Source organism: Lutra lutra, chromosome 11, assembly GCF_902655055.1.
Source record: "Lutra lutra chromosome 11, mLutLut1.2, whole genome shotgun sequence".
NCBI lineage: Eukaryota > Metazoa > Chordata > Mammalia > Carnivora > Mustelidae > Lutra > Lutra lutra.
This window is the reverse complement of record NC_062288.1, coordinates 21,389,604-21,408,243: the sequence shown is the minus strand read 5'-3', so window position 1 is coordinate 21,408,243 and position 18,640 is coordinate 21,389,604. Positions and strand designations below refer to the sequence as shown.

The 18,640-nt window shown below is 38.9% G+C and overlaps 1 protein-coding gene across 3 annotated transcripts in view; it reads right to left on the bottom strand.

Moving 5' to 3' along the window:
- The window catches only part of RELN (reelin), a 518,586-nt gene that overhangs the window by 11,926 nt on the left and 488,020 nt on the right, over window positions 1–18,640 (bottom strand). For all 3 annotated transcript variants that reach the window (XM_047695315.1, XM_047695316.1, XM_047695317.1), the window contains exons 54-61: window positions 17,248–17,423; window positions 16,989–17,095; window positions 15,470–15,712; window positions 14,809–14,984; window positions 6,632–6,705; window positions 5,650–5,811; window positions 4,763–4,920; window positions 1,630–1,849 (exon numbers count right to left, since the gene is read on the bottom strand). In XM_047695315.1, coding sequence (XP_047551271.1) covers window positions 1,630–1,849; window positions 4,763–4,920; window positions 5,650–5,811; window positions 6,632–6,705; window positions 14,809–14,984; window positions 15,470–15,712; window positions 16,989–17,095; window positions 17,248–17,423 — 1,316 coding nt within the window. The remainder of the gene's footprint in view (window positions 1–1,629; window positions 1,850–4,762; window positions 4,921–5,649; window positions 5,812–6,631; window positions 6,706–14,808; window positions 14,985–15,469; window positions 15,713–16,988; window positions 17,096–17,247; window positions 17,424–18,640) is intronic.

Below are 18,640 nucleotides of genomic sequence, written 5' to 3'. Positions count from 1 at the left end.
ATGTATTTATATTAACCTTTGCCTCCTACCTATGAGAAATAATCTCAGAAGGTGGGCTTTCTACACCAAGAAAACAATTTTACTTCTATTCTCTGGAAGGTAAAATAGGCCAAATAGGCATGAGGAGTTAGAGAGGACCAGGAATAAAACCACAATATTTCTGTTACATACTTTTTTTTTTTTTTTTTAAACCAAACAGCTCCAAGCTGAACAGCATCTGCACAAGGATAAACCATCAGGTCTATTTTAGGAGAGGCTGTCTGGAGATCAGAAAGGAGGGAAAACTGAGTTGGATATGCAGGCTCTGGACCGTACCTGCAATTCCATTTGAAGTGTCTTTTTGCTCTTTATGGGCATCCTTGCCCTTAGAAGATATAGTTTTTAAACACAGGAAATCTATTCTAATAAGAGTCCTAGTGATTAATAGAGTGGTGCCATTTACAGGAGCTGGTGACATAAGGCAGCAAACTTAACACTTGTAAATTCATAAAAACAAACTTGCTTGCACAACATGGTGTGCAATTGTTCGTTAAGCAGCTACTTGTCGCTGTATATGGGGTCAAGGGAAACATCAGGCTGTCCCCAGATTAAGTCCATCTTTCTGGCAGGAAAACATGGGATGGGTGACTGTAACTTCTGGCACCTCTGTGGTTACCACAAAGGACTTAATTGTATTTTCATTGTTTATCACACCGAAAGACCCTAAACTTGCCTTTCTGCTTCTGAAAATACATCATGAATGTTTTCCAAAGTCAAAAGCCTTGAGTAAATTATGTGTACATTTTTATTAACCAAGCATCTGATTCTCAATGTCCTTGTAGCTCTGGAACACCTTGCAGTAGTCAGGGAATACTCTAGTTAGCACTTTGCAGTCTTCGTGGACCCTTGGAATCCTTTTTCTGAATTACACAGACAGAAAGTCATGTTTGCGTGGATAAGGTGGCAGAGCTGGGAAGGAGCAGGTGGGGAAGGGAATCCAACCTTCCTGGGATCCTTTTGTCTCTGTCACTTCCCAGGTCGATTTGCACAGTCCCCATCCACTCTGCTCTCCATTAATAAGCAGTTCCGAGAACATGTGAATTTTGAAAGTTACCATCTATCCTCCATTTCTGTTTATTGTAACCACGTATGCTAAATATAGTTATATGTTTGCCTGACTATAAATCTACTCCATGGATACATTTGTATTTATATACTTGCAAATGGTCAACATGAAATTATCTATAGAGTGATCTACAGCCCATTTAACATTTTTTAAAATTTTTTTTAACTTTACTGAGACCTGATTGACATAAAACATTGTATAGGCTTAAGGTATACAGCACATTGATTTGATCCACATCAGTTTTTATTTTTGGCCACTTCTCCTGGCTTATGCCTATGTCACCACCACTCAGCCAGAATACGTGAAGAAAAACAAGGTAGTTCTACAATAAATGGAAGCAAAGCATAACTCTGAGTGGGGAAAACATACATTGCTTTCTCCTACCAAATTCAAGTGACATTTAGGTCTCCACTGCTTTGTGACACCCATGCTGTGATGTTCATGGTTATATTTAACAGACAGCAGAAAGTGACCAGTCTTGTGGCCAGTTCTGGGTCTGAACTACAACACAGGAGTTTGGTTACCTTGCTCGGGTGAGATCCAGAGGCTTGGTGGCTGCCTGTCGTATCTGACAGCCATTAAAATAGAGTGAGTCTCCATGGGCGTAGGGTGCCAGCTGCCCACAGCCACTTCCTATCACCCCACCTTGGATGGTCTCCCAGTTTGCTTCAGTGACTCTTGCTGACTCAAAATTATCTTTGATATAGCTGGGAAGATCATGACTAAAAACAGAGCAATCGTCACCTAGAGGGAAGGGAATAATTGCAAAAGTTAGCTAAAAGAAGCGGCATCATTAAAGATGATTTTAGGCTTAATCCATTCTTGTTATTATAAGAGTGACAACATACTAGGCAGATACAGACTCCCAGAAATAAATGTTTTCTTTGTATTGGAGCAATTATCGGCTTATGTTCTTTTTTTATATTTATTTTTATTTCTTATTTATTTTAATGATTTTATTTATTTATTTGACACAGAGAGATCACAAGTAGACAGAGAGGCAGGCAGAGAGAAAGAAGGGGGAAAACAGGCTCCCTGCTCAGCAGAGAGCTCGACGCAGGACTCAATCCCAGGACCCCGAGATCATGACCTGAGCCGAAGGCAGAGGCTTAACCCACTGAGCCACACAGGCACCCCTGGCTTATGTTCTTGAAAAAAATCCCACTTTCTCTGAGTGAATGTGTGCTACACTGTGTAGGGGCTAATGTACTGACTGCTCACATGAATCGACTATGTAAATACCCAGCATCTGGCCAGGCCTACAAGTTTACCAATGATGGGTCTTGCAGGAGAGCTCTCACCCTGGCATAAAAAGCCAACCTAATTTCTTTCTCCCCAGCATGCCTTTACAGCAGGAAATAGGAAAATCATATTCTTGTTCTTCCAGCTCTATACTTGAGTCTTGAGAGCAGAGTCTGCATTTTATTCATTGTTGGATTCTAGCACCTAACACAATACTTAGCACATGTAAGATATGCAATAACAAGGTGATATAAATAAATGAATAGTGAATAGGCTGGAAGGATGAGAGCACTGAGCTGAAATATTGGCATTTAAGATAGAACATTAGCAAATGTGTATGTGTTTGCATTCGCCCTTGAATTGAACAGCACAACTTCCCTAAACAGCTATAATAGTTCTATATCAAAAGGTCATGGCTCTAGCTCTGTGGGTTGAGGGGAGAGGGCAAATTCCAGACATCTGGGACTCTTTGTGAGACATCTGATTTTGTTCATGTGCCTAAAGTTCAAGGTGTCCAGCTAACACGTGGACAGATACAGGTGGTCTCAGTGGTAATGAGACCAGAGGAAAGAGATCATGGCTAAGTAATTTCTGACATGAGAGATGTGCAGTCATGTACATTAATCATACTCATTTCATTTGGAGGCCAGGAAATAGCATCAACCAAGAAATCTAACTATATTCTACTCAAGAAGTCAAATCTGTGGATTTTTCCACTGTAAAAACTTCCCATTAGGGAAGTTGTATAATTTTGCTCCTCTTTGGATTAATCTCCCAGTTATGAGAGACAGCAAGGTTGACTGGAAAGAACAACTGAGTAATGGTCATCTTTCTGACACTGACTAGCTGTGTCATCTTAGGCAAGTCACTTAAGTTCCCTGAGTCTCAGTTTCTTTACCTATGAAGTGGGAATAATTATATTAACCACAGCTAACTTATAGGGATATCATGTCGTAAATGACTGCTGAATAAATAGGGGGATACTGTGTAAGTAGTAAAGTACAAGGCAACGTAAGAATTCATTCAAAAAGGATTCACTGAGGGACGCCTGGGTGGCTCAGTTGGTTGAGCAGCTGCCTTCGGCTCAGGTCATGATCCCAGCGTCCTGGGATCGAGTCCCACATCGGGCTCCTTGCTCGTCAGGGAGCCTGCTTCTCCCTCTGCCTCTGCCTGCCATTCTGTCTGCCTGTGCTCGCTCTCTCTCCCTCTCTCTCTCTGACAAATAAATAAATAAAATCTTTAAAAAAAAAAAAAAGGATTCACTGAGCATTGCTATATGCCAAGTATTAGGCGCTGAGGATATAATGGTGATTATGTAGACTCTGTAACAACAGAAACCTGTTGGAAACCCTGCATCAGAGGAAAGCAGACTTCAGGCCTTCTCTCGGGCCAAGGGAACAGTTTCCTATGATGTTAGGGGTTGAGTAGATACTCAGTCCCAAATCATATACTCGGCTTCTAGAAGCCCAAGCAGTAAAAAGGTATTTTTTTTTTTTTGCATGTGTGTATGTGTGTTTGTGTGTGTGTGTGTGTGAGAGAGAGAGAGAGACAAAGTGACCTAGAAAACAGAATATCTTGAATCATCAGCTACATCTTGGGAGGACGGGGCAGCTGCTACTGGAGAGACTAAGAAAGAAGGAATACTGGCAAAGTATCCAGGGATGGGCAGCCAGGACAGGAAGGAAAGAGGCCCAGAAGTGAAAATAAAGTGCTGGGGGTAGTGGTTGAGGCAGGGAGTTAAATGGAGGATGGGGAATATGAAGTGCTATAGAATTCTGTATTTTATATTATTTTTAAAAAGATTTTATTTATTTATTTATTCATTTAGAGGAGCACATGAGCAGGGGGAGGGGCAGAGAGAGAGGGAGAGAGAATCTTAAACGGGCTCTATGTGCAGCGTGGAGCCTGACACGGGACTCGATCTCATGACCCTGAATCATGATCTGAGCCGAAATCAAGAGTCGGCCACCTAACTGACTGAGCCACCCAGGCAGGGCCCAGAATTCTGCATTTAAAAAAATACTTTAAGGAACAAGGCCGAAAATTATCCTTGGCACTTCATTCCAAAGATAAAGAACGCTGTGATTAAAGGGTGTGTCATCAACCTCAAATCCCTCAGGGCTGGAGTTTTTCTTTCTTTCTTCGTGGCCTTTTGCTTTTTAAAATTTTTTTAAAAAAGATTTTATTTATTTATTTGACAGAGCACAAGCAGGTGGAACGGCAGGCTCTCTGCTGAGCAGGAAGCCTGATGCTGGACTCGATCCCAGGACCCTGGGACCATCACCTGAACTCCCCCAGGTGCCCCAACCCTCCTGGTAGTCTTTGTATACGTGTTGATGTGAGGAGAACCTCATGGTCTTTTGTATTAAAAGTGACAGCCTGAAAAAAAAAAAAGTGACAGCCTGGGATTCAGACCTTGGAAACTTTCATCACAGATGCAGACGGCGCCCGTGGTGCAGTATCCGTGCCCACTGCAGAGCCGGGGGCAAGCCTCTCCGATGTACACGTGGTCAATCGCCCAGCTTTGCTTCTCCGTTTCTTCCCCCTTCTGGATCCAGCGGAACTGTGTTGCACTGGAAGTCCAGAGAGAGCAGGAGGGTTCAATAGCCTGTTATTTCCTGTGGCTGTGTCCCACCTCCAGCCCTGGGAATGGGGACTATTTCTGAGAAAAGGATGCCCCCAAGCTTCTCCTTGAAGCACCCAAGTCAATGGTGAGTGAACATGTACCCCCTCAGACTCTGGGGATATCTCCCAAAGTGTCATTCTGGAAGCTTGTACCTTCCCTGAGGGTTTGATGTGAATTTCCTATTCTATTCCATAATCAGTTTGTGTCCCTTTTTCTTATTGAGGTATATCATTTTCCAAATTTTTGAGTAAAGTGAATGCTGCTCTAGGAAGATTGCACTCTATCATATTTAGCCTGTGGCTTCGTGTAATCAAACCAGCCCTGCATACCCCAGAGGGTATCTGTATATGGGATGAGGAATGCAGCCTTCAGGAATCACAGAACACTCGAGCAGATACGGTGCCAACTCCAGGTCTTTGAGTGTCTGTGATTTGGGGCCTGTGATTGAGCTTGGCTTGTGCTGTGGTATTTTATCCAAAGCAAATTTGAGATCTGTAGCATTTACAGACAAGATCCTATGTCTTCCTATTTCTTCTTGGGACATGCCATTGTCATATGGGGACATGGGTTGGTGAAAGGAGGGAGAGGGTACCACAGATGTAATGGAATGTCACTGCAGGAGCTCTGTAGAGATTGCCAGATAATCCCACCAAGTTTACCTTCGTATGCAATTTACCTGGAGGAGACATGGTCAGGCAGCTGAATGGTGATTCTTTTCCAGCTTGAGCTGTTGACAGAATTGTAGATGGTGGCTTCATGGAACTGGAAGGGGGAGCAGCCGATGCTGTTTGAAGAGGAAGGAAGGCACTGGGTCTGAACGAGCTGCCAGGAATCAGACCTGTGGAAACCACAGAAGTTATGGTAGACAACTCTTAAGAGGAAATAGATGACTTGACTAATGTCAACGTAACCCTTTGGGGTAGGGTTAAATTGAGGTATTTTTATGTAAGTTTTCTATTTCTTGTATATATTTATAAACACAATGAAAAGTAAAACTGAAAATAATTTCAAATAAGATATAACTCTTTACAAGCACAGGAATATATTCACAGATAATAGAATAAAATAATAGCATGCCCGCTACTGCATTCTAATGGCTTCCTCCCACTGGTATTATTACCAGAAATATACCTGCAGTTGATTGACAAAACTCTCTGTTTACCCAAACTTAACTCTCCATTATTCATTTTCAAAAGTGGTGGTGGGAGACAGGGCTCTCAACATCCCAATAAAGTAACTACAGTGTGTCAGACTTTTACTAGGCTTCAGGACATGTGATTCTGGCTGCAGCATATTTAGATCTTGTGTTGATTTAAATTCTCATTAAGGTTGGTTGAAAATGAGCAACATGAATAAAAGAGAAATCTACTTTGAGGACAAACGTAGTATCTTACTTAGTTTAAAAGACAAAAAAAATTTGTTGGCTTGCAGCCAGTCTAGTAGGAAAATGATTTTTCTCAGTTTGAAGGAAATTTCTGAAAATAAGACATTCATGGAAGTTTTATATAAAGGAAATGAATACATGTGAAATAAACATAAACTGTACTTTTAATATAAAAGGTTGCTCCCCTGTAGTTGCTTTAAAAATAGACAATCATCTGAAGTTGTATTCAAGTTTGGAAGAATGTAAAAATTTATTCCAAAATTATTTCACAAACCTTGCATCCTTAGTGTACTCCAACATTACGGAATGAAGGTCACCACAGGAAGTAGCTTCGCAACCCACCACAATCTAAAACAAACATAAACGAAAAGTGTGTACAGGGAAGATTAAATACCTGTCACTAATTAATTAAATCCCTCTCTCTAAATTATGCTTCTAATGGGAAATCAACAAATATTCAGAGCAGCTTTTACAGAGCAACATGCCAGAATACCAATTATTACTGTTTTTTTTTTTTTTGAGTTCTGTTAAAAATATGCAACTTTGTGTGAAGATGAGAAGGTTTAAAAAAAGCACTAATTTTTGGGGCGCCTGGATGGCTCAGTCATTAAGCATCTGCTTTCAGCTCAGGTCATGATCCCAGGGTCCTGGGATTGAGTCCCGCGCATCAGGCTCCCTGCTCAGCAGGGAAGACTGCTTCTCTCTCTCCCACTCCCCCTGCTTGTGTTCCCTTCCTCACTGTGTCTCTCTCTGTCAAATAAATAAATCTTTTTTTTAAAAAAGTATTTATTCTAATCAAGAGCTGGTTGTTTTAAATGATGAAATTGATAAGCCTTTAGTTAGACTCATCAAGAAAAAGAGAGAGGATGCAAATAAATAAAATCAGAAATCAAAGAGGAGAAATAACAACTGACATCACAGATACAAGGGTTATAAAAGAATACTATGAAAAATTATATTCTGACAAATTGGACAACGTGGAAGAAATGGATAAATTCCTAGAAACATACACTCTTCCAAAAATGAATCAGGAAGAAAGAAAAAATGTCAACAGACTGATTATAAGTAGCAAAACTGAGGCAATAATGAAAAACTCTCCCAACAAACAAAATCCCTCTCAGATGGCTTCATAGATGAATTCTACCAAATACTCAAAGAAGACTTAATATCTGCTCTTCTCAAACTATTCCAAAAAATAAAAGAGGAAGGAAAATTTCCAAATTTATTCTACAAGGCCAGCGTTAACATGATACCCAAACCAGACAGAGACACTACAGAAAAAGAAAACTACAAGCCAATATTCTTTAAAAAAAAAAAAAAAAAAGGAAAGATTTATTTATTTATGAGAGAGAAAGAGAGAGCACAAGCACATGTGAGTGGAGGGAGGGGCAGAGGGAGTGAATCCTCAAGTTGACTCCCTGCTAAACACAGAGCCCAATGTGGGGCTCAATCCTACCACCTCTAAGATCACGACCTGAGCCAAAACCAAGATTGGAAACTTAACTGACTGAGATACCAAGCATCCCAGCCAATATCCTCTTTTTTTTTTTTTAAGATTTTATTTAATAGAGAGAGAGAGAGAGAGAGAGAGATCACAAGCAGGCAGGGAGGCAGGCAGAGAGAGAGGGAGAAGCAGGCTCCCGCTGAGCAGAGAGCCTGATGCGGGACTCGATCCCAGGACCCTGAGACCATGACCCGAGCTGAAGGCAAAGGCTTAACCCACTGAGCCACCCAGGAGCCCCCTCTTTTTTTTTTTTTAAGGTTTTATTTTTAAGTAATTTTTATAGCCAGCGTGGGCTTGAACTTAAAACTGAGATTAAAAGTTGAATGCTGTGGCTCCTGGGTGGCTCAGTGGGTTAAGTCTCCGCCTTCAGCTCAGGTCATGATCTCAGGGTTCTGGGATCGAGTCCCGCATCAGGCTCTCTGCTCAACGGGGAGCCTGCTTCTCCCTCTCTTTCTGCCTGCCTCTCTGCCTACTTGTGATCCCTCTCTGTCAAATAAATAAATAAAATCTTAAAAAAAAAAAGTCACATGCTCCACCAACTGAGCCAGCAATGATGAATGTAAATGCAGAAATCCTTAACAAAAATTAGCAAATTGAATTCAACAATACACTAAAAGAATCATTCACCATAATCAAGTGGAATTTATTCCAGAAATGCAGGCATAATTTAATATTTGCAGATCAGTGTGATATGTAACTTTAACAAGAGAAAGCATAAAACTACGGGATCATCTCAATAGGTGCAGTAAAAGCACTGAACACAATTCAACATCCGTTCGTGATAAAAACTCCCACCAAAGTGGGTTTAGAGGGAACATGCTTCAACTTAACAAGGCTATATATGAAAAATCCACAGCTAACATCATACCCAGTTGCGGAAAACCTGAGAGCTTTTTGTCTAAGATCAGGAACAAGATAAGCATTTCCTCTCTCACTGCTTTTACTCAACATAGTATTGGAAGTTCTAGCTGCAGCAATCAGACAAGAAAAAGAAATAAAAGGCATCCAAATTGGAAAGGAAAAGTGAACCTGTCACCATTTACAGATGACATGATACTATCTATAGAAAACCCTAAAGACTCCACCGAAAAACTGTTAGAACTGAAAAATGAAATCAGTAAAGTTGCTGGGTACAATATTAATATACAGAAATATGTTGTATTTCTATATGCTAATAACAAAGTAGGATAAAGAGAAATGAAGAAAATAATCCCATTTACAATTACACACAAAAAAGTACCTAGGAAGAAATTTAATCAAGGAGGTGAAAAACTTATACTTTGAAAACTGTAAGATGTTGATGAAAGAAATTGAAGATGATGAAAACAAATGAAAAAACATACCATGCTCATGGATTAGAAGAATTAATATTGTTAAAATGTCCATACTACCCAAAGGCATCTACAGATTCAATGGACTCTCTATCAAAATACCAAATGCATTTTTTTTCAGAAATAGAAAAAATAATCCTAAAATTTGTATGGAACCACAAAACACCCCAAATAGCAAAAGCACTCCCGAGAAAGCACAAAGCTGGAGGCATCACAATCCCAGATTTTAAGATAGACCACAAAGCTGAAGTAATCAGAACAGTATGGTACTGGCACAAAAACAGACACACAGAACAATGGAACAGGATAGAGAGTCAAGAAATAAACCCACGTCTACATGATCAATTATTCTATGACAAAGGAGGCAAGAACACCAAACGGGAAAATGATAATCTCTTCAACAAATGTTGTTGTGAAAAATGGAGAGCAACATGTGAAAGAATGAAACTGGACCACTTGCTGAACCATATACAAAAATACATTCAAAATGGATTTAAGACCTAAATGTGAGGGACGCCTGGGTGGCTCAGTGGGTTAAAGCCTCTGCCTTCGGCTCGGGTCATGATCTCAGGGTCCTGGGATCGAGCCCTGCTTCAGGCTCTCTGCTCAGCGGGGAGCCTGCTTCCCTTCCTCTCTCTCTCTCTGCCTGCCTCTTTGCCTACTTGTGATCTCTGTCTGTCAAATAAATAAATAAAATCTTAAAAAAAAAAAAAAAAGACCTAAATGTGAGACCAAACTCCTAAGAGAAAACATAGGCAATAATCTCTCGGACATCAGCCAGGGGGAAAAGAAAAAAAGCAAAACCAACTAACTAACTAACTTATTCAGACTACACCAAAATAAAAGGCTTTTGCACAATGAAGGAAACCATCAGCAAAACAAAAAGGCAGCCTACTGAATGGGAGAAGATACTTGCAAATGATAGATCTGGTAAGGGATTAATACTGAAGATATACAAAGAACTTACACAATTCAAGACAAACAAACAGAAATCTGTCTAAAAAATGGGCAGAGGACCTGAATATGTTTCCCAAGAGGACATACAGATGACCAACAGACACCTGAAATGATGCTCAACCTCACTAATTATCGGGGGAATGCAGATCAAACCATAATGAGATATCACCGCACACAAATTAGAATGGGTAGTATCAAAAGATAAGAAATAACACGTGTTGGTGAGGATGTGGATGAAAGGGGACCCTTGGGCACAATTAGTGGGAATCTATACTGGGTACAGCCACTATGGAAAACAGTATGGAGGTTCCTCAACAAATTAAAAATAGAAACACCCAATGATCAAATAATTCCACTGCTCAAAGAAAATGAACATACTAATTCAAAAAGATATATGCATCCTTATGTTCACTACAGCATGATTTACAATAGCCAAGATATGGAAGCCATCCAAATGTCCATGAATAGATAAATGGACAAAATATGGGGTATATCTACAATGGAATATTACGTAGCCATAAGAAAGAATAAGATCTTGCCATTTGTGACAACATGGATGGATCTAGAGTGTATTACGCTAAGTGAAGTAAGTAAGACAGAGAAAGACAAATACCATATGATTTCACTTATTTGTGTAATCTAAAAAACAAAACAAATGAACAGACAGAAACAGACTTAAAAATACAGAGAACAAACTTCTAGAGGGGGTAGAGGGAATGGATGAAATGGGTGAAAATACTGTATTAACACTGGAAGTGACTTAAGATAGTGGTGAGCACTGAGTAATGTACAGAATGTCAAATCACTATGTTGTACATCTGAAACTAATATAACATTTTATGTCAATTATACTTCAGTAATAAAAAAAAAAGTTAAAAGAGCAAGCTCTTAACCTTTGAGAAAAATATTTTTTTCAAAAACAGAAAAGTTTTTGTACAGAAATGACCAGGCCCCATTTTTTTTTTCCAGGCCTAATTTTTACCTATCGATCTAGCTAGCTAATTTTAACATTTCTGGATTATGCTATTGTTCTTCAGCTTTTTCTACTTGCCAAATTTGGCAGTTTTGGTAAGACTAAGAGTCAGATGCCTCTCCAGGAGGAAAAGGCATTCCATACCAATCAGAGCTGGCTGTAAACAGAATGATATCCATGACTATGCAATAAAACAAACAAAAAAAGTGCTATTTCTATTTACTGGATAAATATAACAACATATCAATCATAAATTTGGGGAAGAAAATTTAGCTGAAAGCAAAGTAACACTTGGAGAATTAATGCAAAGAAACTCGAAGTATGACTAGTTCAAGACATTTTCATTGATATCCTAACTTTCTGAGGCTACTACATTTCTGGCACGAATTTCTATTCTTGTGGTTTTTCCATTTCCATATGAATAAGAGCTTTCCACATTATATGCATTTAAATGTTTGAATCATTAATATTGCATAAGTGCTATAAAACTTTGGCAATTTAAATTTAAGTCTTAATCATCTAATAATCAACATATCCTATTTTAGTGCTGATACAGGGGAAGGTTAGTGCTAAAAATTTCAGGCCACACACTCATGAATAAGACAGCCCTGGCTTCAGAGAGAGTAAGAAGCATATTCCAATAATGAGAATGGAAATCATAAAAGATATAACTAAAATGCTGTGGTGCTTCTTATGAAGGAGAGACTGTAGTTGGTTAAATGGATTGGAAAATAATTCATCAGAAGTGGAAGATCTTAATTATTCCAGCCACAAGAAAGAAATGATAATTATGTGACATGATAGAGGTGCTCTCACTACAATGGCAATCATATGACAATATATATATGTATCAAATCAACATGTTGTACAAATTAAATTTGCACAAAGTTAAATGTCAAATATACTTCAACTAAAACAAAACATAAAAGGGTTAACCAAATAGGGTGCATGCGAGCTGCCTCTGGAGAATGGGAAGAATGTGAGAGGTGGAGGTAGGAGAAATACATTTAGATGGGAGGAGCATGAGCAAAGATACAGAGGTGGGAAGACACTGTGTCATGTCTATAGGAGAGCATGAGCTATGATTTGGTCCAGCTGTAGAAGGTGTAGAATACTGGGAGAGAACATGAGACAGATTAGTGAGTTTGGTAGACCATGAACTGTAGTCTTTGGCTTTTGACCTTAATTTTTGGTAAGCCATGGGGAACCATTAAAGGTTTATGAGCAGTGGAGTAATGTGCTCAGAGCTGTGCTCTGTAAAGACGAGCTGGCTGTGCTGTTGAAGGACAGGTGGGAGTAGAAAGGAAGACTAGTTACTGGACTACTGATTTAATGAGTGCAAGTGGGAATAGAGCAAACGGAGAAGATGGGATGGGTGCCAGGCACACTGGAAATTAGAAGGCTGCAGTAGCTGGTTAGATGTGAAAAGTTAAGAGTGAAAAATCAAAGACTACTTCAACTTTTAAAGCTGGTCAATAAGTCAAAGGTGGTGCCATCAATAGAAACAGGAGAATCAGAAAGAGGAGCTGGTAGGGAGAGGGAGGAGATGAAGTTCACTGTTTGCTGCTGCGAGCTGAGATGCTGGACAATGAAAGTGTAGGAATGTACACAGAACGTAAAAGTACTGAATTAATGGTTGGTGAATCAGTCAGGGTTGGAAAGGCAGATCTGGGAGCAAGTCTTAAACATGTCTCGGAAGCCAAAGGATGAGTGGAATTTCCAATTGGGAGACTATCTAAGAGAGAAGAGAGCAGAGAAGTACTGCAAAATGCTGACATCTAGAGTGTCGGAGGAAGAAGAGGAGCCAAAAAGGAAGAAGTAGATTCCAAGGAGGAAAGAGGAGAACTGGAGGAGAACTCAGAGCTGGAGAACAAGCGGAAAACAAGCGCATGATGGCCCCAGCTGCGGAGGGCAAAGACAACAGTGCCCAGGGGTACAGATCAGAAAGGAAAGGCAAGAAATGGGTGAAGTTTAGAAAATTGTTGGTGACTTAGAAAAATGGAGTGTTGGTGATACTTTAAGTACTACATTTCTGGGGATGAACTTTTTTCTTTTTTTTTAAAGAAATGGATTTGGTTAGAGAAGATGATGTCCATCTCTTCAGTTTGGGTTGACAGAGGCAGCAAGACAGGAGGCTCCAACCAACTTAATCAAATATGACAACTTTGATAAGGTCCTGGTGTGGGCCTGCTAGAGGGAAAATCTTCACTCTTAAAGGAGGTGGCTTGGAATTAGGGATGGGGTAACACCAGACGTGACCTTCAGCATCCTTTATGCCACTTAGTTAAGGATAGACCTATAGAGTGGTAGTATTTGAGGAGATTCCCTCACTCTTTAGTTTCTGAAGGAAAGTTTAACAGAAAGCTGAGGAAAACACTGAACATCCCTAATCCCCCTCTTTTTTGCAAAAGATCTGAACTTTTAAATCGTGCAAAATCCAAAGCTCTATACCCATTAAATAACAGCGCCCTATTTCTCTCTCCTACCAGCTGTGAATACATTTTTATTCCTGCTAGAAAGGATTCTTACTATTAACCATCATTGAAGGACATCTTTTTAAAATATTTAATAAATTTTTTTAAAAGATTTTATTTATCTGACATAGAGAGAGATCACAAGTAGGCAGAGAGGCAGGTAGAGAGGGAGGTGGAAGCAGGCTCCCTGCTGAGCAGAGAGTCGGACGTGGACGTGGGGCTCGATCCCAGGACCCTGGGATCATAACCTGAGCCGAAGGCAGAGGCTTAACCCACTGAACCATCCAGGGGCCCCAAACATTTAATAAATGCTTTAAATTTTTTTTTTTTAAAGATTTTATTTATTTGACAGAGAGAGATCACAAGCAGGCAGAGAGGCAGGCAGAGAGAGAGGAGGAAGCAGGCTCCCTGCTGAGCAGAGAGCCCGATGCGGGGCTCGATCCCAGGACCCTGAGATCATGACCTGAGCCGAAGGCAGCGGCTTAACCCACTGAGCCACCCAGGCGCCCCAATAAATGCTTTAAATACACAACCAATTGTTTTTGAGTAACAAAGCATTTTTCTATAATACCCTTTTTCATAAAATGTTTTATAAAGAGAAAAACATCAACTGATATTGCTTTATCTTTCTCTCTGATTATCTGAATATTAATGATCTCCTATGACTTTCCCTTTACTCTCCTTTATGAATAAAATATGCATGTAAAAGGTTTGAGAGTCCTTTTTAAATCTGAAGATTTGGAGGAGTTCCAACTGGTCTACTGTATATGTTTGTGTTTAGAAGTCAGAGATCAAAAAAAAATGGGCATGATGGAGAAGGATAGAAAGTGGCTTAATATATGAAATCAGTGTAGAGTAAGAGATACAGAAACTGTGTGTATGTGAGAGAGAAAGAGGGAGAAAGAAAAATAGGCAGAGTAGGTGGGGGTACCTCTATAAGCTTTTCATTTCCAGGGTTTGGGAAGCTGAACTCAAGATTACATATATGAAATACAATACAGTTACATTTCTTGCTATGTCCCAACAAACTAATTGATTTTATCTGTGCTCAACTAATCCTATCTGATAAAGGCCTTTGCTAAAGATTACTTCTTTTATTCATAAGATAAAGTTTCTTTTAACAAACGAAATCAGTCATTTCCTTAGAGTTGTTCAAATAAGCATTCTCCCCATCCTCTATCCCCAATGTCTGGAGGAGCGACTTCCCCTTACTTTAAACTGCATCATATATCCTGGTTGTATAATGAGTTCTCTGGAGGAGAGAGCATTGTGAGTCTTGTCCTTCTTCTTATTCGGCCAGTAGAGGTGGAAGGATGGATTGCCACAGAATCCTGCTGTTCTTACTGCATTAGGGTAAAAACTCCAGTTTTCTTCATGGGAAGTACCTTCTGTCAAGGGAAATTGGAAGCAATGTGGCAAGAATGATTTCTATGTAATTGGTATAATATATAAATCCAAGGTGATCAATAAAATTTAGAAGATATTATTAAATGCTCACATAATGATTAATCAAGTTAAAAAATGTAACTGCTAGTCTGGTTGATTTGTACTATTACGGAATTTTTGACACACTCTTAAAACAATGCAATGTGCATCTCTGTGGTGCAGAAATTCCTAAAGAAACTGAAATTATTCCGGATATTGAAATTTCAAATTATATTTATAACAAGACATTTTGTCTTTAACAGAACTTATTAAATTCTCAGTTGACAATTCAACAAACAGTTAATATTAAAGATTTATAAACCACTGGGTAAAAGAACAGTTAACACATTTGTTGAGCAGTGAATATGTGCTAGGTAGTTTCTGAATGCTTTTCACGTAGTAACTCACCTAAAGACATAAGCAGGCAAAAGGCTCACAAAATCCTTACCATCATCGAAAGTGTCGACCAGTTGGCTAGGATTGATTTCTGCTCCTCCAATCAGTATATTGTCTAGTGCCCATTGCGCACGCTCCACTCCAGACACCACGAGTCCATTGCTGATCACAAAAGGCTGCCACCAGCGAAGTCGAGTTGTGTTGGTGAGGGCGTCCTCAGGAAGAAGTATGTAGTCGTGTCTAACAGAGATGTATTTCTGGTAATCCATCTCATGGAGCAAAGTCCAAGTAATTCCTATAGTAACAAATACACAACATAGTGACATATCTGGAAAAAAAACTCCCCAAAACAACAGTAGACTGCAGCTACCATAAGCTTCCCAAAGAAATCTTTGACTGGGAAGTAATAATTGATTTCATTGACTTTAATATAAATGCTCACTACTGTTTCAAAAACCAGGCTGATGGTATGAGAGGAAGGGTAGTTAGAAACATTTGGCCAAAAATAAAAACACTGAAATAAAAATTACGTACTTTCTGCTCCTAACATTTTGTTCTAGATTGCTATGTGCATTCTTTTTCATAAATAATGAGATACATCCATGTTTTGCATGTTTCTGGACAGGAACTCCTAGGAATTTAACATTTTTTTAATTTATTTTTTAATGTAGTTTTTAAAAAGATTTTATTTATTTATTTGACAGAGATCACAAGTAGGCAGAGAGGCAGGCAGAGAGAGAGAGAGAGAAGAGGAAGCAGGCTCCCTGCAGAGGAGAGAGCCCAGTGTGGGGCTTGATCCCAGGACCCTGGCATCATGACCTGAGCTGAAGGCAGAGACTTTAACCCCCTGAGCCACCCAGATGCCCTGGAATTTAACATTTTAATGTAGCTATTTTAAATCTAGGCAATTTTTATTTCATTGGACTGATAAGTTTCCCTCTTATCAATTGATAAGACTGTAGGTGGGATGTTTAAATTACTTAAGGAAACACATTTGAATACCCTAAAATACTCTGAGTTCATCAATATCTCTGCTAGTCAGTCAAGTGATACCTATTGCTAAAATTCATTTTCTAAGGACTTTCATGGTATTCTTGGTCTGGTTTTAGCTACTTCAAAATAATACAACTGAATTTTATTCAAATATTCTTTGAAAAACTCATGAATTCAGACTGTCTTCTTTCACAATAAAGTTTTCTTCTAGATTTATTGTTATTTATTGCTCACACAAAAGTTTAAAAAGTGTTTTTAAAATGATCTTACTTGGAAACCATATCAAATTTATTTCTGAATTGTATCATTTATAATCAAACTTCAGTTACACAGATTTTTTCTTTATTTATAAAGTGTGGAGCTTATTTTTTAGTGTGATTTCTCTCTTATCCCCTTGTGGGTAGATTCTGTGGAACACATAGGTCTCAGGTAATGTGACGAAGATCTGCAGTTTTCTCTCTGTGATTTTTGCTATTCTCACTGCAAAGGCAGCAAAAGTTTGCAGAAATTTTCCTGAGGGGCACTGGATGTCAACTGGGAATCTGCTCCAAGGTGTGGCTTTCACCCCTGAAACGTGCCTCCATCGGTAGAGTAGTCCAACAGCACGCCTTCCTTCCGGCAGATGGGCCGATGGCAGGAGGTCATGTTGTTCTCACTCCCGATGCGTCCCCAATATTGCAGGAATCTGAATGCAAACACACATTATGATCCATCAGAACAGTGAATTAGAACAAGTGGTCTACTCACATCCTGGATAACAACTTCTCCTGTAAGTGTGTTCCTTCCTTTGGGGCCAACTTGTGATGCTGTGATTAAAATAACAAAAAAACGACTTACTTGGCCCCTCTGAGGTCCAGATCTTGAGTAATAGCTTGTCTCACGGTGGATCCCCCAAAATAGAGCGCAGTGTCCTCAGCAAGAATGCCACACTCTGTACAAGTACTCCCACCTTCTAAGGACATCCATAAATCAGGCTTGATTTCTTCACTGTCAAAGCGTTCCTTCAGGAAAGTCTGGGAAAAAAAATAAGTGGGATGTGCTTAAAGGTAAAAATTTCAGATAATAACTGTGGAATAATTTAGACAACGTAGCTTCATCTTGGACTTAAAAAAAATAGGGCCAATTTCAAATGCTTTTCCAAAGATATTTAAAAAAACTGATATTTCTCTACAATGTTCTTTTTCATCATATATTATGGTCATTTAAAGTGATTAAATAATGTTTAGTCATTGGAATTTTAAGTCTAGAAAGAATCATAAAATAAAACAACTGCAAGTTGGCTATAGTAACACTCCTATTTGTGAAGTTACTTAAGCATATATTCTCCAAATATATATATATCTACTTATATTGTATATAGAAGTACAGTTGTTATTATATGAAACATGCACAAAAAATGAAAATGTAAAGGAATAAGATAAAATAAAATGGATGTTCAAGCACTTTTTTCCCCTCACATTTTTCAATGGATTGTTCTGTTTTCTCCCAGAAGTGTGTGCCCCCTACCTTGGAGACTGCTTTAAGCAACCAGGACCCTTTAGCTTCTGGGACAGTGTGAACTTGGAAGGTCTATATGGTTAGACAGGGATGTTTGAAACCAAAGTTTTTTGTATGAATCAAAAGAAAATCAACTTTGGAAGTCAGGTTTTACATGTTTATCAGGTTCAAGATTCAGGATGATGATGAGAAATACTCAAAATCTGGAATATTTTCCCTACATCTCCAGTTTATCTTAACTGAGAATGACCAACAATCAGGAATAGTCTATTTTCCAAAGAGAGTAGATAAATAAAATGTTAGGGTTTGTTATGGCTACATTTTATGTGAAATTATTTCATCCCCTCACATCGCAGTAAACATCTTGATTTTTCTATTCATTTTGACCATGGTACCTTCATTTTGTCCATAGTAGTTTTGCACTGTGTTGAGGTATAATTCTTATGTTTTTTGTTTTGTAAATGACAGAATGATGTATCATGAAAACCATTTGTCACAGTTGCAATTGCAGTAACTATATAGAGAAAAACTGTAGTTTTTCATTTTTTTTCAATGAGTTGTCTAGTTGGTGTCTTACTGTGTAGTTAAAATGATTTAAATGGACTCTCTTCAAACTCAGAACATAATCCTCTTTATAGTTAAGGACATGTAGTCACGTGTCAGACTTACCTTACCTTACTGATGTGAGCAAGTAAATGTAATAACTTTTTTTTAAAAGTAGGCTCCAATGCAG